The 23,788-nt window shown below is 35.3% G+C and overlaps 1 protein-coding gene across 1 annotated transcript in view; it reads right to left on the bottom strand.

Moving 5' to 3' along the window:
* STT3B (STT3B, catalytic subunit of the oligosaccharyltransferase complex) overlaps positions 1-23,492 on the bottom strand; it is a 32,513-nt gene extending 9,021 nt beyond the window's left edge. The window contains exons 1-11 of the mRNA XM_026843654.1: positions 23,474-23,492; positions 21,603-21,711; positions 19,594-19,881; positions 18,062-18,127; positions 14,457-14,556; positions 9,758-9,856; positions 8,003-8,149; positions 4,868-4,916; positions 3,085-3,239; positions 1,134-1,345; positions 135-322 (exon numbers count right to left, since the gene is read on the bottom strand). Of these exons, the coding sequence (XP_026699455.1) occupies positions 135-322; positions 1,134-1,345; positions 3,085-3,239; positions 4,868-4,916; positions 8,003-8,149; positions 9,758-9,856; positions 14,457-14,556; positions 18,062-18,127; positions 19,594-19,866 (1,289 nt within the window). The 5' untranslated portion in view covers positions 19,867-19,881; positions 21,603-21,711; positions 23,474-23,492. The remainder of the gene's footprint in view (positions 1-134; positions 323-1,133; positions 1,346-3,084; positions 3,240-4,867; positions 4,917-8,002; positions 8,150-9,757; positions 9,857-14,456; positions 14,557-18,061; positions 18,128-19,593; positions 19,882-21,602; positions 21,712-23,473) is intronic.
* Between the last annotated feature and the right edge of the window lie 296 nt (positions 23,493-23,788).

Here is a 23,788-nt window from a genome sequence, read left to right on the forward strand (position 1 = left end):
GATTTTTTTATTCAGGTGACGATTCTGCCTCAATATAGTAAGTGATTAAAAGAATGTAAAGCAAATCACTAATGCAAAGGAAGTAGAAAGGCTTTTCCTCTTTAATTATTTTCAGAGCTGTAGACCTTACTTACCCGTCATGGTTATAGGAAGCAAGAACAACGCTGGGGCTGGAATACGCATTGCTAGTTACCCAGGTACAGTGAACAGCAAACATCATCAACAACATCAGCATCAGCATAGTAACAATGTTTTTGATATTGGGACCCAGTCCTTCTTCTGTTTTTTCCTGTTCAGATACATGTTTTCTCACTTTGCCTGCCTAAACAAACACAAATATATCTGTTACGGCAACTTTTATCGCCCCTGTCAATGGAACCCACAACATGCACCAGTAAGTGCTACGTGATACAGTAAAGCTAGACCATGTTGTAGTGTAAACTAACTAAGTATGCACAAGAATACTTTGACAATCCAGCAACTTGTAAAAATGGATGATTCCTTGAAAGCTTCTTTCAGAAGAAAAAACCCTTTACGTGAGGGTCAACATGTGACTTCCTTGGTTTGGCTCAGTATGATGATGCCCTTTTATAAGGCAGGGTGGAAGAGAGAAAAGCGCAGATATTTACTGTGGGGAAAAGGGGGAAACCAAGGCTCGTGCATTGTCAGGGTCAGTCTAACAAACCCTAAGAGACAGAAAAAATTCATACTCAACAGCATCTTCTTCATGGTTAAGAGAGTACGCAAGTTTATGCATAGAAATACTTTTCCATAAAACATATTCTTTAATTTTACCATGTCTTAGAGGAAATGCAAGATGGAAACATGGAGACACTGAGACAGAAATGCTATAACTAGTTACAGGGAGTGAGCAGCTGTCTGCCATCGCTTCTGTAGAAAGCTGGGTCAACGCTGCATGCTTCCTTTAGGTTAAAGGCTCATCACCAATGAAGCTAGAAGGAACCACCTCTACACAGACACTGATTTTTTTTCAGGATATCTTATTGGAGTATGTCAATACCTGTTCTAAATTTAATTGCTAGTGATTCAGACCTCCAGTGGCATTTAAAATATTCTGACAAAAAGGAAAAAAATAGAAGAAATAGGCTGTTTTCTGACTTTTGATCCCTCACCTTATCATACAGGTTGCCAGGGTTCCTTTTGTCATCCTCATCACTGCTGTCCTCTATTGGTGGATTTTCCCTCTTCATATCATCACCCAAATAACGCTCAAAGACATTGGAGAAAGCAATTGCAGACAGCATACAGACCACGGGAGTCAAAGTGAGCATCAGCCGAACCATCACACCAGCAAAGTAAACAGCGCTGATTGCATACAGAGCAACTGCAAAGAAACATCTACTGATGAAATTTAGAAAATAACACTGACTGCACACATACATGCTCTCCATAAAACTACTTCTGGAAGTGGGTTGAGCATCTGTGTATATAAAGACTTGAGTATGTCTCTCGCATTTTACTGCTTTTTAATTTACAGAGATACAGTTCAATTAACGTTTATCCTTTTTAAGCCTCAAATCCTTCCTGAAGTTCATCCTGACAACTGTTAACGATAACACAACCTCATTTTCATATTCATTAATAATGTGTCAGAAGATACATTATTAGTGAAATTTAATATCACACACTAAAAATACTACTGCAATAGTAGATAGCTTAATTTGATTAAGAAGGTCAAACAGCCTTACACAAAACAAGTTACTGAAACTGAAAAAGCAAAAGGAAGTGTTAGAATTTCATGTAAATATCAAGTTTTAATTTAAGTTAGAGATCTCTGTGGACAAATTGGGGGCTTGTCTACATTATAATGACTTTATAATTATAAAGACAAATAATATGATACTGCAAGCCTTATTCTTAAGTAAGTTTTCCTGAACAGTATTATCTCCACTTCCCCTGCCCCCCTAAAAAAACCAAACCAAATTTTCAGAATAGTAAGCAATATTCAGAACACTTTTCTTAGAAGGAAAAAACAAACCCAAACCAACCTGTATACCCTGGTTAGGAACATCTATTGTTCAAATAATAGTGGTTATTCTTTGTCTGCTATGGTTTAACACTAGAGTTTTGTGAAATATTTGTGACATAAATCATGAAGGGACCCGATTTATCAGGTTGCATTACCTAAGTATTTTCTACTTTACAGAGAAGCAGTATGGCTTTCCATTCTCACTCATAGATCTCCTTATGCTGACTTAACTGGCTGATGCAGCAATAGGAGGCTGAAAGAAAATTGCCCAGCTCTGGTCTTGACAAGGACTCATCGTAAGCCACAGAGCACAGAATACCTCTGAGTCACTGGATTTAACACAGCGAATGTTCCCACTGCCCACATACCTCTTAGGTAATCTTAAGAGCAGCTATATTGGCCTGGAGCCTCCTGTTCCTGTAAAAGCCCAAGACCCAAGTGATCGTCACTGCTCTATTTCAGCTACTACTTCAGATTACAGACTTACAAGTCCCATTCATAATTTTAAAAGCCTGCTTTCACAGTACAGCTTTGTACAAATAAACAATTTGTTGTCACTGACATAAGGAGACCCCACACCTCTGCTTAGGCTTGTGCCTTATCTAGCAGAACAAATGATTCAGTTCACTAAAATAACAGAAAATCTGGAAAGAAAAGGCATTTTGTATAACCTGTGATGGGTTGAGTGCCAGACACCCAGGGAAGGGTCAGGTGCCTTACGGCCTGCATAGGGTAGGGACCTTCCCTTCGCCACTCATCTGGCTGTACTGTACTGTGGAACTGCTCCCCAGCACATGGTTTGCAAGACCAGCGTGTGGAAGAGCAGCAACTTCCGCTGCAGAACACAGCGACACCGACAAATATTTCGATCCCACCTCTTGAGACGACACTCCCATCACCAATTCACCAATCTCTGCATTTTTATAAGAGGTTATAAAATACTGCTGGATGCAGGCAACTTTAATCATCTTTAAACACATCACTTTTAAACCTTTTTTAAAACAAGCCCTATACCAGCTTCAAGCATACAAAACCAAATAGAATCAAGTGGAAGGCAAGGTTTTTCAAAAGAATTTTAAAATATTTTCTCTTACCAAAGACTCTTTCATCATTGATGTTTTTGATACAGAACCACAGCCCTGCTGGGAAAGTACACACGAGAATATGCAGATCAAAAAAGAAGGAAACCCATGTTGTAGGCTGATGCTCAGACACAGAGGCAATGATCGGGATGTGAATTTTCGCATACCTTTTTTAAAAAAAATTCAGTTCAAATTATTTTGAAAAGATAAAACTATTAAAAATTGTAAACATTAGGAATTCTGAAATTCATTTCAAAGGAAGCATTTCAATTTAAAATGGCAGCTGCTCTATTCAGCAGAAATCTAATGAAACTTTTAGTATAAAAGTCCCCAGGTTTTACTGTATTCAGGAAGTATATTGGTGTGTTCGGTAACTGTACACCAAATAAAGGATTATTTCCATACTAATTAAAAGAATGAAAATTATGGATGTTTTGGCTAAATACGAAGACAAATTCATCAAAATGAAAACACGCAGCTATGGAAGCTATTACATATCAAAGAGATAATCATCCATGCTAATAAGTCCCCTAGATTTTCAACACCGTTTTGAAAACTCTTCTACACAGAATACCTTTGTTTTCTTAGTATAGAAAGTCCCAATATTAAATACCAGACCAGTTACTGATGCCCCCACATTCTTTTAGATGCCAAAAAAAATCAGGCCTTGTCTACACTTGGAAATACATATCAACGAAACAACATGTCAAACACTCAGTGCAGACAAGGACAGAACTGTGTTCTATATTAAAGACAGCTATACATACAGACCTAATCTGGGGTGCTACATGACCGATCAGTGAGGTATCAAACATATCATAGAATCATATGTCCTTTTCTTCACTGAGATCCAGTTCTCATTCAAAACCCCATTGTGTGCTTTAACACAATACGATTTTCTAATGTAGACAAGCCCTCAAAAGTTTAATGCTTTGTGTGTATATATATATATATATATATATATAGACCACTGCATTCGTAGGCAAGGAACATCTCTATGTTCTTCAAATAAAGCTGAGGCTTCTTTACTGAGATCTATTCTACCACATTTATTACAGAGTTGGTACAGAATCCTGTATGAGCTGGACTTTGGAGCCTGAAAAAAGCTGAACAGCAAAAGTCTGAAGTTCTCCTATCTCTGGTTTTAATCTTAAAAAAAATCTACCAATTGAATTTCACCTTAAACACATTTATCTGAGAAAATATCTTTGGCTTTATTCCTGTTCTCGTAGCTGGCTAAAGAATCCAACATTGCAATTTTAAAGGTTAACTAAAACAAAAGATTAATTAGCACAGGTTTTTACCTGTGAAAACACACACGAATAAACCAGAATTGTTGAGTAGACATCTGTATACACAAACCAGATGTATGAACATAATAAACAGGCAACACACAAGACAAGTGCAACATCTTCATTTCATACAATGTTGCACAATGAAAATAGCCCAAGTTTAAGGCTCTTAGTAATTTTTAAGCGCATCCTCAAGTGTTCGTACGGGTTTTGGTTATTTTATGTTGAGAAGCACTACAATTTCATCTAGAAAAAAACCATACCATTACATATTCAACAACTTCCAAAGCAGCAAGAATTTTAATAGACTAATTAGTGAAATGGTTGCAAAGATCATGAAATAGTGAGTACAAATGTTCTCTTTAGATAACTGATTAAAGCCCACCAGATTCTCCTTGACTGAAATACTAAATGGATTTGAAGATGAGGAGTGCAAAAGGTTGTTAGTTTTCAGTAGAATGCTACTGATATCTAAAACCTTTACATCCTTCATGCTTACTTACCCAGTGTCCCACAATGAATAAAATCTGCCACTCCAAGGAGCAATATAACCTGAAAAAGAGAAGGGGAGAAAAAAAACTACATCTTGCCACCTAGGTATTTAAATGCAATAATTTTTCTACTCCCTCAAATTTTAGCACAAACCCAAAGAAATTTCACTGAACTTGTAATATATGTGAACCAGACCTACTGCATTAGACAGGCTATAAAGTCTACCAACCATGAAGCTACTTTCAGAAGAGCACACTCTGACAGGATCACATTGTACTCATCAAGTGTATCAATGTGTATCAAGATGTGCACACCTCCAAAGTCAAAGCAATGCAATAACAAATAAAATAAAACATTATGACACATAGGAACCTATACTCCCTAAAGAAGTGTAAGAAAAAGAAAACATATTTGGTAAGAAAGTATTTTCCTGAAATGCCTGAGCAGGACACTGCGAATATCTATTGTTGGGATTCTAGAGGACTTTCTGGGAGAGAATGGCCATGTGAGCAATCCTGTGTGAGAACAAGACTGGTAAGAGCCTCAGATGAACAAGAATGCGATAAGGATGTGACCCTGAATGAGGGGGGAGAAACTCGATGAGACAAACAACCCCCAGAAGAGTTTGGGATGGAAGAGGAAGTTACTCAAGGCAAGAAGCCTGGCAAGGCTGATGTGGCACTTTTTATCGAATTGTAAGAAGGTTTAAAGCGCGGGCTAAGTTAACTGTCCAATCCTGAGGTCTTGTACTGCATGTTACTCATATGTGCAGGAGAACATTATAAAAAGGCTTTCTTAGTTGTAATAAACGGGCATTGCTTGATCACATTGGTCGTGTGCGTGCTCAGCTCTCCCTCAATCTATAACTAAAACACTAATGCTCAGCAAAACGCTAGTTTCCTACTGTTTCTCTACCGATGCTTCTGCATGTGACATGGCATATAAAAGCTGCTACTAGACACGCTGATAAGCTTTCCACATTATCTTTTTTAAACAAAGCCTTTAGATACTCGAATATCATAAGATGAAAAGGAACAGTATCATTATCAGATGAAAGATAAAAATTATTAAGTTATTAGTAAGATGATTCTTAGATTTTATTTCCACATTTTTTGCCACTGTTTCAGCTCCCTCTGAAGACAGATACAAACAAGATGAAGAGAAAGTTAGATCCTTGTATTTATTACCCAAGTCTCTGTGCATGACCCAGTAAGTTTTCCCTCTATCTGATATTTAAAATTAGTATAATCTGACTGAAGATTTTAGTTTAGTATCTAGTTTAGACATTTAAATATTGTGGTTAATGTTCAACAAGACATACTTTTCCCTTCAAGTCTTCAGATGCAAAGCTTCTTCCCAAACCACTGCCTGCACAAGCAGAGGAGCTGCCAGCAGATGGGGAACTGCCCGTTATGGTGTTCTCTGGACGATCCAAACCAGATTAGCTGGCATTCACCTGAGGGTGCTGAAAGAGTTGGCCCCTGTGTTAACTACCCACCATCTTCATCAGGGTGATAAGGGAGGCCCCTGGTGCCTGCAAAATGGCTAATGCTACACCTCTAGGAAAGACAAGAAGAAATATGCAGGAAACTACAGACCTGAATCCCTGAAAAGATCACAGAGCACAGTCTCCTGAAATACATTATTAAATGATTTTTGAACCATTTTCCTCATTTCTCATTTATAATGAGGAATAATGGGCTGAAAAAACAGACCATTTGATGGATTGAAAATTGGCTGTCTTGACAAGCTCAAAGTAGTACTCAGTGGATTGGGGTCCAGCTGGTCGTTAGTAAACTATAAAAATATCCCTGAGGCCAAAACAGTGAACCATGCTAAATTGAAAAGAGTGGCTGACATGCCTTATGGCAGGCAGGACTTCAATCCAGAACCTCAAACCCCTTCTTCCAGGTGCTGCACCTGGGATACACGGTCCAGATGTGGGCACACTTCTGCAAGAGGTTTATTAAGAAAAATAGAGAAGGATCAGAGTGCTGTGAGACAGTCTGAAGCTCAGATCACACAGCATACCAGAAGCTGATGGAATGAGGTTTGTTCTGTCTGGTGAAGCAGTGATACCGATCAGTGAATTTCAGAAGTTGAAATCAACACTTCTTAAGAAGTGCGACGGAAGACATATTTTGCCGCACACTGAGATTAGAAGTTGAATTTTTTTTTTATATGACTCTGAAAATTTTTGCTAAGTATTAGTAGGACCTGCTCATACATAATGAAAAATAAATCATAAACCATCAAGTTTTAGAAGACTTTAAAATAAATAGAGGTGCTAAGTTTTCTTTTTGAATAATGATATAGTCATTAACAAAAAGAAAACTGCTATTAGTCCAAAACGTTAAACAACTGATACCAAAAAAAAAAAAAAATTACACCAGAAACATTGATAAAAAGAAGTACAAGAAAGAAGTCAGTTCAAATAAAAATGGGTTACATTGCAGGAAAGGTTATTTTCTTTTTCCCCAAAAAATAAAACTCTGACAAAACAGAACTGTATTTGAGATATAATATTAAGATCATGCAATTTAAACCAAGCAGAAGTCAATTTTTGCATGGGTAACACATATTTAGCTAGGAAAATAAGAATGCTTTTTCTTCATCGGAGTAAAGAAGTATAGTATTAGATCACCAGATATATAATGGAATCAGAAGATGGCAGTGAGGCTGGGGATGACAATAAAGCAAAGACAAGCTTGTTCTTGGAACATTGCATAGAACTGCCTTGAAGATTGGAGGCCGAACCACAGCAGTAAAGTAGAACTTACAGATGAATTCCAGTGATACAGAAATCAGATTCAAGGATTTCAGGAAGCAAGCAATCTGACCTTGACCTATCAACGCTATTCAGAATAGATTAGCTATATGTAATAGGCTTTGGCTGTAGGCATGCTCCTCAGCCAGTCTGACTTCTTACATCATTAGGTGGATTGTGGATAAAATACTGGAATGATGCTACAAAGTGTGGTTTGTTTTTTTTTTTCTTGCAGTCCAGAAATCATACTGAATTCCAACACACAGAAATATAGACTATCTTTGGTTTGTTGCAGCACTGCCAACAACTACTTTAGACTAAAACAAATGTTCATCTGGTTTACCTGCTCCAAAAGTAAACTAGTTTCACATGTATTTACCTGTGTATGTCAAATAGATGACGCTCAGGAATACAATACCAGCAGCTAGCGAGACACCCAAGAAGAACAATGTTTGAAATTCTTGCTTTGTTAACCTGTCTCTCAGATACTGCAAAAATGCATACGCCTGCAGCAGTGCAAAAACACCTAAAGAAAGGGGAAAGTTTTTGTTAAATGTTCAAAAGCAGTAACAGCTGTTAAAGCAATTGTCATACTTTGGCTAGATTTGAATTAGAAAAATAAATGTAAGATACACCCTTACATCTAAAAATTAATATAAAATCACTTTCTGACAAATAGCCTTTAATACTTCACAGGGATGATACTTTCTTGCAATGATAGAAACTTGCAATGAGAGAAAATACTCTTGGAAACATTCTTTGCTTATTATACCAAGAGCTCCAACAGCCACCACCTCTTTGCTCCCAAATTACATTGGGGATAAGGGAGAGGATCACCTGAAAACTAGACTGCATTGATTATGACAAAAACATACCTCAACCTGCTGAAAAATTGACATAGACCCCAGGCAACACACAAACAAGGCTAACATGGAAATATATGGAAATGAAGCTACTGAGCAAACCAGGAGGATTTATGAGAAAAACACAAACCAAACAGGCATTAAATGATACAGACAACTGAATTATATAAAGCTAGTGTTGAAACACCAGAATTCACTGGGTAAGCACCCCACATCCTCGGAAAGGCCATTCAGAATTTAACATTAACCAGAACTTGGATGTGATATTTCTGTTGTTATTCATTTCAATGTATAGGATCAGATCAATCCAACATTTAGTCCATTCAAAAGTGAAAATTCACTGGTAGCTGGCAGAAGAAGAAAACAGAACTCAAGTATATGGTCTTTCTTCAATTTAACAATAAATTGGAGGAGTACAGTGTTGGAATTCACTAGTTCTGAACACCTATAGAGACACACAAACTCTGTTCACTAAATAAATTTCTTCAGAGGCAAAATGTGGTTCAATAATCTTTACTCTTTCTATTGTATTCAGATTGTTGAAAGAAAAAAAAAATCTCAATTTTTAGAAGTATTTTTCTGGTAAATTTTAACTATATTCAGATTGCTGTCGCAAATAAACCTTGGCAAGTGACTACACATAATAAAAAACCTGAGGAATCTAACAAACTGAACTGTATCACACAGTGTATGCAGTTAAATATAAACCTATCAGTCTTAGTAAGAGGTTATTGCTGTCAAGAAATCAAAATGTCTGATTTAACAACTACTGAAAAATCAACTTACTTTAAAGAAATAAGGAGAATCAAATGAGATTGAAATCAGTTATTTAAAAAAATCAGACTCCTGATTAGGAATTTAAGTCATCTGTATTTAAACCACTTTGAAAAATTACAGAAGACGATCAACTCTAAAACCAACTGCTCAGTAAAAACTGCATTTACCAATAAGGAATGTTTCAATTGTATGAGACTTGAAGGCAACATTATATTGCAAAACAGTAGAGATTATCAACGTGTAAAATAAGTGCTTGTCAGAATGTGTAACTGATCCAGTGTTATGGAGGCATTTTACCTCCAGCTCACACAAAGAAGGATAATGTGTCAACTGAAAAGCAAACTTCACTACAGACACTAAATTGTACCTCTTTTTCTTTAATAATTTACTTTCTTAGTATGTGTTTTTTCTAACACAAGGAAAGAAAGCCACAAGGGTTTGAGGTTTTCTTGTGCTAAGCAGACTGTTTGGAAGAAGACATTTAATTTTCTTACCTGCAGCTGCCATGTGTTCACTTGTTCTAATTGGCTGAAATCCCACAAAAGGTATCTGCATTGATAATATTAACCCCACGATGTAGAAAGTGCTATATGCTAGGAAAAAAAGAGTGAGGATAGGGGAGGAAGAGAAAGGTGGGAAGAAAATTAACACATGCATTTCAAAAAGCGTCAGTTCCATAATAGTCCATCCTCTCGCCAACTTCAGTGACATTTCAGTCATCCTCGTTACTTTTTCCTCCTTCAATTAGAATAAACCTGCCTTCTGCACCCAATTTTAGAGGAAATAGCAAAGTATTGTTGTTCCTAATCGCACTGTTTTTCCTCCTCCTAGGGAAGTAATCCATCTACTGCAGATGTTCTAGCTTGGGAATAGTTTTTCCATCTTGTTTTCATGCATCATGAGTGGTGGAAGAGCTCTCATAAGAAATGACAAAAGAAGCTTTCTGTATGAAGTTGAAGGGACCAGACCTCAAAAGCCTAACATTTAAGAGCCTGCTACCTATTTAGAAAATGCAACGAGGTATGCTTGTTCTTTTTTTTAAACACAAGAGAAGAGGCATGCCAAGAAACTGAAAAGCAACAGAATTAGAAATTAATATTAAGCATATGTATTAATGGATATGTATCAGCCATGGGGACTCAGACCACCCCCCCCCCCCCCCCCCCCCCCCCCCCCCCCCGAAAGTAGAAGCCAAAATCATAATTAATATTTGTATTAATAACATGCATAATTACTATGTATGCACTAAGATTAATACAATTTATTTTGACAGGGTTTTGGTCCTCAGTATTTCAAGGTGGAGAGGGGAAGAGAGAAATACCAACTGTGAATAGCCATGAGTCTGATTACATTTGAAGTAACCAGCAAACTTAAAGTCCAAATGAAGTTTTGTTCCTTCAGTGGCAAACAGCAATAATCCACCTTCCAGATTTTTAAACACTCCTACAAATCGTAAACCAATCTCTTTGTTACGGACTTGATCTTATGAAGAGCTCCCTGTTCTCATACAATCCTTTGCTAACCTCTGTAAGAACAGGTTTGGGGAGCACGTCATTTACCAGTGTTATTGTTTCCATAGCATCTGTGTGGTCTCACTGGGGGATTATGCTTCCAGGGTACTGTATGCTTTCCAAAAGTCACAGAAGTGGCTGTGATGACACTTCCAACTACTTGCTGTCTTCTCTGGTATATTCTTTCAAGCATCTGTATTGCACTACTTGGCCGAGCTACTGACCTATGCCCTCTTATATCACTGAAATATATTTTTTTTGCTGTAGGAAGCTCAATTTTTCAAGAATTCGCTACAACATAAATCATTTACTGTACCATGAAAGTGTTACAACACTGCCATCCTGTGGAATTTCAATAATTGGCATAAATCACTACATTTCACATTTGTTAGACCATTCTAAGTCATAATTTTTAAGCCTAGTCCTGAAACTGCTATACTGTCTATGCCCACTTCCCCCCCCCAATCTATTACTCCCACTTCTTTCAAACAGCTATCACATGTCTGCCTGGTATTGAAAAAAACCTGGCAATTTACACAGTAACGCAATTTTTCTAGAAACTTAGATAAATCATGGTGTCACCATCACAAACTTTCCACGCTCCTTTACATTCTACTGTTTGTACAGGCTTTTCAAAAACAAAAAGTTAATTTTGATTCTGGCAAGCTATTCTCATGGTTATAACTTTGACTAGATCAAGACCAAAACATTCTGACCTGCTGTGGATAAACTCAATTTACAAACCATTTTAGTTGCTGTACACTGCACAAACACAAAAAGAACCTACTGAAAAACTTCTCCAGAGAGTATGATCAAATACTTGACCACATATCTTCAATTAATAGATTATAATCACCAGAAATAAACACTCATCATCTGAGGTTTTGGAATACTGAAGTAGTTGACATAAATATATACCTGTTCACTATTTAAATAAAATCATTTTATCATTTAAAAAAATCATATAAAAAGACATAAAACAAGGAATTATTGAAGTTTTAAATTCTACAAGATCCTTAAGTGTTTTGTTATTAAATATTCTGAAAAGTAAACAGAAATATTGCACAGAAAAAAACCACCAAATTGAAGTGTAAATTACCAAGTCTCTTAAGCGTACAAGCATGACTTAAATCTATATTGGTACCTTTCCAAATGTAAACCCGTTTATTTTTTAAACATATGATAAACTACAAGAGAAATTACAGATACAATAATAGAAAATAATACCAATGGTTCGTGTATCTGAATACAAAGGTTATTTACCTATACAAGTGCTGCTAATACACTGGAATTCAAAGCACTTGTTCTTAATTAAGCTAGTAATATCTGAATGAAAGATACTGACCACTGTCAAGAAAAAAAAAAAAGAAAAAAAGAGCACAGCATAAGCTTTTGAATGTAGGTAGCATGATCACCATTGATGCCAAGTGGGTAGGAAACTATCTGGCTGATAAATTCATCTACCTGCAAGTCATAAAATATTTTAAAATTGGCAAAAAGTTAATGCTCTGGGAAATTTTTTCTCATTAAATGATTCTGAATTACACTGCCAGATACATCAGATGATGTCCTATTAAGCTTTTCTTTGGTGTATGAACACCCATATGAAAAATACATACCAGGAAATCACCACTATTTTATAAAACTTTGGTGCTGCCAAATATTGTTCTCTACAGTTGTTATGATGTTAGATTAATCATTCATCTATTACAAAAGTTAGGCTTATGATAGTTTAAAATATAATTAAGCAACTGATCTAGAGATTAAAACCCCCCAAATTCTTGGTAATGGTAAAACGGATGCAAATTTTACTAGCTACTCTCAGCTCACAACAGTTTACAAAAGTTTTAGCTGCACACATTGGTAGTTAATTTTGAGACTTATAAGACTGCTGAAGGCACATTAGCAATTGACTATCACAGAAACTCCAAGAATATCTTTATTCTTGCTGTTTCAATGAGCTTTTGCAATCTCTTCTCTGTATCTGAATAGTTTGGGAGTGAAGCACACTTGAATTTCCTCTCAGAAGTACTTGAACATTCTTACCTGTTTTACAAAAACATCCTGTTAAACAATCCTAGAAAACACATACTAACAATGCGAGATGTACAGACTTCTCTGTGTAAGGCTTCCCATGAAAGCTTAAATTAAGCCAGTGGTTTCAATGGAACAGGAGAGCAGCAATCACATTTTCATTCTGACAACTCTGCTGAAGTACATCTCCCTCACAGCTGAAGGGCAATAACATCTCAAAACACTGTAGCTATTTGCAAAACAAACGTCTGCCAAAGCCTTTAATTCAGATGAACCTGAAGTAATATTTTCCCCAGACGAGTTCAAAGACTAGTTCATTGAAACCTGAAAAAGCAAGAGTGCTCATTCTTTATTGTTTCTGGTTACCACATTGCTTCAGGATTTTATAATTAGTAAATCTAATTTTCTCTTGCCTAACTCAAAGAAATTTGAAAATAAAAATACTCAACAAAACAATTTTTAAAGCAAAACAAATAAATTACTTTCCCCTTAAGTTATGAAGTAGTAGTTAATGAAGAAGTAGTACTAACATTAAAAATTAAAGATGGGCTAGAGCTTTTTTTTTTCCTTAAAAAAAAAATATATTTCCATTTCTGAATTACATAAACAGATTAACAAAGAAGCGTGATACTAATATTTATAGCTTTGGTAATAAAAATACAAATCTGAAGATGAGTAAATTGAGTAATTCTTATAGTATATAACGGTTCAAAAATATATATGTAAATACAGTAATTTCTCTAGCAGGCACTAAAAAAAGAATCATAATAATTAAAAATACAAAGATAAAACAGTATCAAAATGGGTAACAAAAATATATTTACAAATATGAAACGTCCTGCGATTTTACACTTAAAGTCATATCATGTTCTCAAACTATTTATTGTAAAGATTTCACACTAGGGAGTCAAAATGTTCTAGCTAACTCATAGAGCTTTGAATTGCTTATTATTTATTTCATCCACACACCTACACCACGGGCAACTGATTTAAATTATAAAGTCTCTGTAAAAGCAGTTTACAGAGTGTTTAAATGTCATGCAAATCAAGTAAAAAGTTAGTCTCCTAAGATCACTATTCACACATTCCTGCAACTGAAAGGAAGGCTGACCCATTGACCCAATAAAATCTTAAGAAGGAGTGGACAGACTCTTACGTGACTTTTTAGCCTAGGTTATATAAAACATGCATGGCTGCTTAAAATTCCTTTCGTCTTTTCTCACATATGTCACAATATACCGTATGTTTGCATAATTTCTACTGCTCAACTTTTAAAAATAGCAATTGTTTAACATACTGGTAAAAGGCAAAAAAATTAAATGTTATTACAGACACATACATAATATATATATATAAATATATTAAAAGGATTCTACAAATATCAAACCATCCAATTATGTTTTTTTCATTGCACTAGAAAAGAGAAAATTAATTAGAAGCTACATATATGAAATTCGGAAGCGTGACTGTTTAGACTCCTTATTTCCACGTTGTAGAGAATGACTGACTATAATCAGTAATCAAATTTTAAAAATGCAACCTGATATACAATTACTTAATTCTCATTTGATACAAAATACTCAGTATAATTAATTTCATATCTCATGATTAAGCATTTGATAATGACCATTCAATGAACAAAACTTACCGATGTAAACCCTCCTGCTGTATCTCTGCATCAGCAACAGAACAAACACATGCAGTGGAATAAGGTTGATGATGAAAACATAACCACCCCAAGCAGAAACCTATGACAAATGGAATAGGAAATAGATCTAAAAATATCTGCAAATTCTTAGGATAGTCAATGTTGAATTTATACATCCTGATAAGTCTAACAAGTAAACACAAACCCCAACAACAGTAATGCCATCAGAATCCTTCTCAACATTTATTATCAAAAAAGAAAAAAACCCAACCAAACCCCTACATATCAAAGAGTTTTGAAATGGGCTGGTGGATTTTCAAGGTTGTCCTTCCCGTATCTCCTCCTCCTCCCTAGCTATTTTGGTCAGGCTGGCAAACAAGAATGAGATGCTGGGGGCTTTTTCCTATGGTGAAGGCTGCAGCACAAGGCAGCAGTACAACTCCCATGTAGGACCCTATGTTCCTTTGACATGCAAATTTAGCACCATGCTCTGCACCTTTTGCTGGGGACAGAGAAGAGTATTTCTGGACAGAGAGGGGAAAGGAAGCAAAGTACACCTCTGGGAGCAGAATTCCTGGAGCAAAGCAGCCAGTGCAGGTTGCAGTGTAAGGAAAATACCAAAAGGAAAGGGATGGACATGGAGGGAAGCAGGGCTGAGCACCATGGAATGGTGTACAACAGTATCATGGATATTGCAGACCTGTAGCAAAACAGCATCTGTATGGTGTACTTAGAACTGAAACACTACAATGTTATCAACGTATCACTGGTGGCTGGTTTAGAGAAAGATTTAATGAGTGATCATTACAATGTGTTATCTAAATTTCTAACATATTTAGAAGGGCTAATGTTGACTAGACAATCTGTATTTTAACACATGTCCTCTTACCAAATTACAGTTTAGACTTCTCCCATATGCACCATGCCTACCCTAGATCTTCCTTTTTAGAATGCAGTAGCTAATGTGGTTTTCACTTTAATTGTACTTTAGGGCTTAGATTCATGTTTTTAAAGCCCTAGAATCCAAAAAGAAACCCAAATGACTATGTTCTGTAGAACAGATTCTAAAATAAGGACGAGGCCAAGTACTACTGTTTTTTGATACTTATACTACAAATCCCAGCGTTTTCAAAACTTGGGGTAACCAATTCAGACAACATGAAACAAGTAGTACAGAAATCTTCTAAGTTTTCTAGAAACACGTTTCAGATTATCATGATCCTATTTCCAAATTACTAGCATGAAGTATCATGGCTTACACAGGCAAGTTTATTTAATGGGAGAAATTATTATATGAAGACAAGTAAGACAAAACAGACTAAGAACAAATGTGCAATTAGGACACTGTCATATTTTGGGAAAGGTTTGAATGATGCAGGTAGCAGACCGTTTATACAGACAAGAGACTTGCACCTCTAATATCAAAATATTAAACTAAATCTAAGCACTGAAGACGCACTGTGGAACTTTTTAAACAAAACTGAGGTATCCTCACAGACTGGCAAAAAGAGTGAAAACATGCTATTACTTCTAAAATGATTGCTTCAATGTAAAGCTTTGTTTTACTTTACCTCCGCGTCATAAACAACTATCCGAAGCAGAAGTTGCTGAAGTCAAATAAATGCTAAAAATATAAATGCAAAGAAAAAAAGCCTCCTTATGGAATGCAATGCGATGAGTCAAATTACCACAGTGCGTTAGGTATGTATTTTAAGCAGAATTAGTTATCAAGAAAGATTTCTGTCAGTCCATGCAGTGTATGTTCCTCTTTCAAGGATCTGTTGCCTAAACTACCCACACAAGGACTGACTCTTACTAGCTCAAAATTGTGATTTTCAACTTACACTGAAAACACAACTAAATCCATCAGAAAACGACAAATGAATACTATATAAGAAATAGTAGAATTATTATTTGTCCTAAAAATTTACCTAAGCAAAATGTCTAGAAGGGCATCTTAACAAAACTCTTTCCCAAAGGGAAATAAGGTACATGGAAAGCCACCACCAGAGATGAAGCAGGTACACTCTGTAAGCAATGAAATTCTATCATCTAATCATTGAGGCTAAGCTACAGACAAATCTTAACCTTTCACTAGCTGACAGCACTTAAAAGGAAAATAAAAGAAAAAACATTAATTTACATTCCAGGACTGAATGTCATGATGATGACGACATTGACTCCATATGTTGTGTCACCATGGACGCTCTAGATCACATCCCCTCCCTCTTGTACAATCCCACAGATAAAGACACTAGTTGGACTAAGATGAGAAGAACTTGTTATTGTGTGATTTTTCAGCAGTAAGATTGCAAGAGTATTATATTTTTATCTGCATATTTATGAAGAGCACTTTTAGAGGATCTTGCCAATAAACTGGCACAATATAAAAAAGATTATGGTATACAGATATAACAATTCAAAAACTTACTTGCCTGACTTTTTACTGCATGTAAGTCTGCACCAAACCTACAGGATCGCTTCACTGTGATTCTATATAAACAGCAATGTGGTGTATAAAGAAGTAGCTGTTTATTTAATCACTTGGCAAAAAGAAGGAGAAACAATGGAGGAAATAAATGTCCTATTAACAGGAGACAGCTATCCTCTTTTGGCAACATATACAGGGCTATTATTTGCTATATTAAGAGCAAAAATCTCACAGAAAACCCAGTGAACGTTAAAGCTAGAGAAAATCTAGGCAGCATCCAGATAACCTCTGAGTTAACCCTGTACTTTAAATTAAGGCATGCAAAACAGTTAATAAGTTCATTTTCCTTGCAAGTCTACTTACCTGACTGTAGAAAAGCAATATCTGCAACCTCAATCTTAACTGACACCAAACTGGCTATTTTGAGGCTAATTTATGTTTCATATAGCCACAAAAAAAAGTTTATCAGTCAGGGGTAAAAAGGACCTTTGACTGATTCATACAGGAAAATTCTTCAAGTCTAAGGTTTCAGAAGATGGAGGAGGGAGGAAATCAATTCCCTCAATGTAGCTATTACTTTTATTTCCTCAATTTTACTACTGTTTTTTCCTTTTGTTAGCCCTTAGGAACATCTCTGCAATAGCCTCCATTTTCACAGATTAAGAATAAAAAGGGACTTTATGATTGTTTAATCTGACATTGAATTCATTCAGCAGTTCTGGTGGTAAGCTTTACTTTATGACATAATTATACTCAAATAAATAGCTTTCAAAGTTATATAAATGTAACTTTCTCCATAAATTTTAAATATTATTATAGCATTTTAATAACAATGGCACATAGACACAGTATCAAAATTCCACCTTAATTCACCTGCACCAAACTCAAAAATCTCACTGAATCAGAGCAACTATTCAAAGCATAGGATAAATTTGTAAGTAAAATTATGCTTAAGTTTTTCCAAAACCCGTTTTCATTGTGTTTAAAGACTAAATTTCAATATATTTATTGTCTTCTTACTCATCTATTTAAGGTTTTAACAGTAATATGAAGCAACAATTTTACATTATGGCTCCAACAAAGATCAAAATCTCCCTTCTTCTGTTCTTTGTCAACATATGGATTATGTAAGCCCTACTCAAACACTTTAGGCATTATATATAAAAAGGCTTACCATGTAAAAGTAGGATAGACAGCAGCAGATTGTCCAAAAGACCGACCCAGTTTTCACAGACTTCACCTTCAAAAATAACCAAGTATTTATGAATTACAAACAAATACTGGACAATATTCCATAATTTCATCCCAAAACAACTGTCTAGTACACTTCTTTAGCACGTATCATGTTGTATTTGTATGCTTCTGAACTGATGTCCATAAAACCAAACCACAAGTGCAATTCAGTCACACACAAAATCGCTTATACATATCTCTCTAGTTAAAGCAGAGACAGGATGCAATGCAACACTCTACTTCATGATCTGAGATAAAACAGTTGTTGCAACACCTCTGTGCTACTTTCTCCAGGACATTAGACCACTTTATAATTCTAAGTGTAGACTACCCATGGCTTACTTTGACTGGCATCAGACCCAACTCTGCAATTATAGATGAAAGAGCTGTAATTTTGAAAAACTTGCTTAAGGTAAATGAGAGCATCCAGATACTACTAAAGGCTTAGGAGGATCCATAAACTGGCCCAGGAGTATGATTTTGTCCAAAACTAATGGTGGTGATTGTGGTGTGGGAAAATAGGAATGAAAACCTGACATTAAATAAAGCTAGGAAGTTATCTATAAAATATATTTGATTCAGACATAATTCTAGAAGAGTTCATTCAAGCACTATTGCGCTATGTAGTTTAGTTAAATAGGAGTTCCATAAGAACAGGTAACTGCTATCATGTCTCAGTTGTTATAAAGAAACAACATAGGTTGATTCTATTATTATCAAACACAATACACCTTTACAGCTGCAGTTTATTCTAAGTCCAGATATAAAAACCCTGCAGTACTCATGCTGAATAACAATATAGTTATGCTATTTGTGGTATTTCCAAAATAGATCCAACAGTCCATAAAAACTCCAGCTTGCCTAAACTACTTCATACAACACTGCCATACAGATGAAATTCTACATACAGATTAAGGAGTGACAGACAAGCCACCCTAGCAAGTAGGTTAATTAGAAGGCATCAGACAATTTCTTTTAAGCAGTGTTAGCATCTTGCTCTAGACAGCTTTCGGTATTTAATTTGGACGGTCAAGTCAAAGCCCAGACCCTCCATACAGTCAAAAGCTTCTCCAGAAGACAATTCAAAGCACTTTATATTCAGAGTCCACTGCTTTACACCAGCTAAATAAGGAGGCTGAAGTTTGATGCTTGTATAATTCTAATACCTCCAAATCAAAAAACAGGGACAACCCTTCTGTTTGATTTAAATTCAGACTTACGATCATTATTATTACTACTATAGGACACACATACTTGAGTTGAACAGTACTTTACACAGCAAACTGAAGAGCGTGATTATGGAGTGGTTCCGATCATGTGACTTCTCAGCACTTGCCTGATCAAGAGCCAAGGGGAAGAGGGATGAGAGGGAGGAAAATACGAATATTCAATGGATTCTAAGAAAAATCAGTCATTTGGTTGGAGGAGGAACCAAAAAACCTTTCCAAAGCAAAAGACTCAGCAATTACTTACCCATAAATAGTATGTGAACTGCAGTGCAAAAATAGCTATGCCTTCATTGTCAAATGATCCTGCTACTGATCGGGATATGTAACCTGGAACTATGGCAATAAAACAGGCAGCTAAAAGCCCTGCTCCCTGGTTCCACAGTTCTCTGGTGAGCAGGAAAGTAGAAATAGCTGTAAGGCCGCTAAAAACTGGTGCTAGGAACACGCATACATCTCTTATATGGACCGTCACGTTAAGCATATTTAAAATCCAATGTATAAGGCCTGCTGTCACCATCAGTCCTGGGTATACCTAAAAGGAGGAGAAAAGAAAAAACACCAACCCACTAGGTTATTGCAGAAAATGATCACGGTAGGTTTATTTGCATATAATTTGCAATGAAACAGTCATTTCTTAAGCTGATATAAGCAGTGAGAAGGTAAAGCTAATGGAATTATTTTAATGCTACTTTAATCATGTTTTGACAACACTACTGAATATCAGAGGTTTTTAAAATTTTATCCAAACGCTAACAATTACATATAATCCATTTTGTAACTGAATAAGCAGCATACAGATAATATCCTATCTTGCCTGACATTTATCATATAATGAGAGGAATGTCGTTAAGGTCTGGAAGCAGAAGCTGAAGTCTGCAAGCAAATTTCAAGCCAGCTAACAGCTTTAAGACAAAAACAAATCCAAAAACCATGACAAGAAGAAACCAAAGATCTCCCAGCCCTACGCCTTTTCTTCCAAAATATACCATTGCCACTCTCTCATTTCTTGTTATCCATCAAGAAAGAAAATGTGCATCAACAAGATTTTAAGTTGAAAAGTTGACAGTCAGTCATTTGAATATTATATATTTGCAAGACATCTGTAGACATGTTGGATATGAAGGATTAAAATAAAGTTCGATAATAGTGAATTAAGATGTCCTCCAGGAAAGGTAGCATAGACTCACACAAATCTATTGAACCCATCACAGAATATCGGAGAACTTTAAAATATTCTTAATAGGAATTCTACCCTCCCGCATTTATCAACATTAGAAAAATCAATATGTACTAGAAAAGTTAATATGTACTTCACCTGCCTTAGTTTCTTCTGAAAGCTAAGAAGGGTCTTGTACTAAATTGAATTAACATATGACAGAATGTTCCCCTGCATATATCCTTGAAAGCTGGTTTTCAAGATAAACTATTATAACATAATATACCATGTGACTTGCAAAGTATTGTATGCAACCAACATTTTGATTCTATTTACTAAAAGTTTTTACTTCATATAAGACAGTTACAGAAAAAACACATATATATGTTACATATGAGTGAAGTATCTCTAAGATACTAAAACAAATGGTAATCCAGTTGTTACAAAAAAGTTCATAAATGCATTTAAATGGTATGTACTATAATTTACAAGTATTAATACATTTCCACACATTAAGTAACATGTGGCTGTATTAGTGTTACTAAAGCTAGTCTATCAATGAATGATATTTGTATTCTGATTTGATAATATTGCTTCGTACACCCTTCCTGATACCAATCCTACCTACTCCTGATGTTTCATACAGGTGACCCACTGATTTAATGTCAAATGGTCTTTTTTCAGTGAAATTCTAACATTTTCTATACACACTCAACATAGGCCACTGGATTAAAACTTGTGCCTTAAGAAATTTAGATTTTTTTAAAAAAATTTTTCTTTTTTCATTTCATGTACCAGAATTACAGGAGTCATAATACTGTTATTTATTACTATTAGAAGTTCATATGTATGGAAGCAGAACTCAGTTCTCTATTTCTTGTTCACAGTACGCTGTTGGATAAAGACTAAAGCTGACTTACTGTCTTAGTTCCTGCAGCTAAAAATTAAAAACATCTTGCTATTCCCTCTGCAGCCATTTGACAATTAAAAGCATATTTTATTAAGATTCTACTTTTATAAATTTAGAACTTGTATTGAAAGTTAAAAAAACCTCACAATTTACTGCAAAGTTAATCTATTATTATTATAATACTTACAGTTCCACCTACTATTCTTCCCAGTGGATACCATGCTCTTTCATCAAACCAATTTAAAAATTCATAAAACCCATGGGATGCAAGATGATGTGTTGATCTATAGTTAAACCTAGAAAGAAACAGAAGATGATTAAAAAAAATTTAAAAAATAAAATCAAGAACCTAAGTTTTACACATAAGTCATTTGTTTTCCAAGACCTAGAAAGTAATTAAACTTTAGCATCTCATTTAGTATATAACTACAATGGTCCTCTCTAAATCTCTAGAGTTTTAAAGTAAATTACTAAGCTCTCAGTTACAAAACACTATTTTCTTCATTTCTACAGTCAGTACATATACACAGATGAAATGTTACAGTTTGGTTGAGTTTTTTTCTTGTAAAGATTAAAAAGTTTCCTGTCGCTCTGACAAACACTCCTGTCATTTTCTGCAGTCCTTTTTAAAACTAGTTTTCAAATATAGTCCATCAACCAATTCTTTACCATATCCAGAATACTACTTAAGCAGAATTAAATCATACAAGATTCGACACAGGACTCCCAGTCTGAGACAGGATAGCTATCCACTACATCTGCTGCAGCTCTACATAATGTAACACTGAGGAGTAATGTAATGTAGTAATATGCAGTAATAAGCCCTCCCATGCATACTTTCACTTCCGTCTTCCATACTGCCCATATATCATTAAAAAATGTTGATGGATTGCCATCAAGGCATTAATCTTCCACTTTTCTGACACATAATTTCTCCAACTTATCAAACTTCAGATGGCAAGGCCTTTCAACAATTACAAAGTCCATTAAATCTTAGAATTAGGTATCAGACTGCTGTGAGAAAAACTGCAGTGCATGTTACCCCAAACTGCAACTCTTTCATGACTGTTCAAAAGCCAAACAAGGCTACAGTATTGATGCTGTGAAGTTTTGTAAAAAAAGTTTAGGCTTACAAAAGCCTGGGTGAACACCACTTCTAAAACAAACAACACCCACAAACTCAACTCTCCTAACAGATATTGAAATTGGGATTTAAATAATGTAAAAATCAGTAAAGAAGTATTAAAGATTATATTCATTAGCTAAATAGAAGTTCAGATGACTAAATGGCGTAGAGTAACAGACAACAGGTTAGATGATCAAGCTAAGACTTCCAAAGACTGTATTCAAGACTAGAAAAGATCATGTGTATTTTTCACTTTGTTCATATTACTTCACTTTGTTTATACTTTTTATAAAAGTATCCACTTATATCAGTAACATGCATCACTTCTAACACAAATTTTAAAACTACACCAAAATCTTTCATATATCTAGGATTCCCAAAATATCACAGGTTTACTTTGAACTAAGTAATTTCCACAGAACAAAGCTAATGTCATTCAAGACTGTAAGACCCATCAAGTTCCTACTTGTTTAATCAGCACAAGTTCAATATCTGAAATACAACCACACAGAGGTCATGAGCAGATTTCTTCATCTACACAGTGAAAGAACAAAAAGAATTGAAATTCAAGTCCATATGTCAGCAAACTTGCATGTTTCTACTGACTGAACTATCACAGCATCAGTCAAGTGAAATTAAAAATAAGCAAACAGAATAGTGCAGTATTTTCAGGAACACTCCCTTACGTGTTAAATAAGTTACATATGATACACTAACTGATAAAACTGTGGACTTTCAAACTAATTAGTCATGTTTATATAAGAAAATTCACACAAACATCAGTCCTTCTGACCTAGAAATCTTTTTATCAAACAGCAATGTGACATTTGTTTCTAATACTGCAACTATTCCCATTTGACTAGATTTCTAAATATTAATTAATTCTCTAGTTCTGAACTGTCAACTATAATGTGATTTATGAAATGCTGTACCTGTAAAATTAGCCTCTTATCTTAGTGTAGCAAGGTCTATTGCTAATTTGTTTAGTGCCGAGTGTCTGCAGTACGGTATGAGACAAAGCAGGAGTTCCATATTGCACAGGACACATACAACCCAGCCAGCTACAGACTGGACTTAAAACGCGCTGAAAACCCAGTCAATGTTGTTAACCTAGAACTTTAAAAAGGAAACAAGACAGATATTTACTAACATGGACTACTTTCAAATTTTTAAATCATGACTCAAACTCACAGAGGCTACAAAAGTATGACTAATCTTTACTTTTACAGCATTAAAAGATTAGTTAA

This window comes from Athene cunicularia (assembly GCF_003259725.1).
Source record: "Athene cunicularia isolate RWA chromosome 2 unlocalized genomic scaffold, athCun1 chr2_part1, whole genome shotgun sequence".
In the NCBI taxonomy this organism is placed as follows: domain Eukaryota; kingdom Metazoa; phylum Chordata; class Aves; order Strigiformes; family Strigidae; genus Athene; species Athene cunicularia.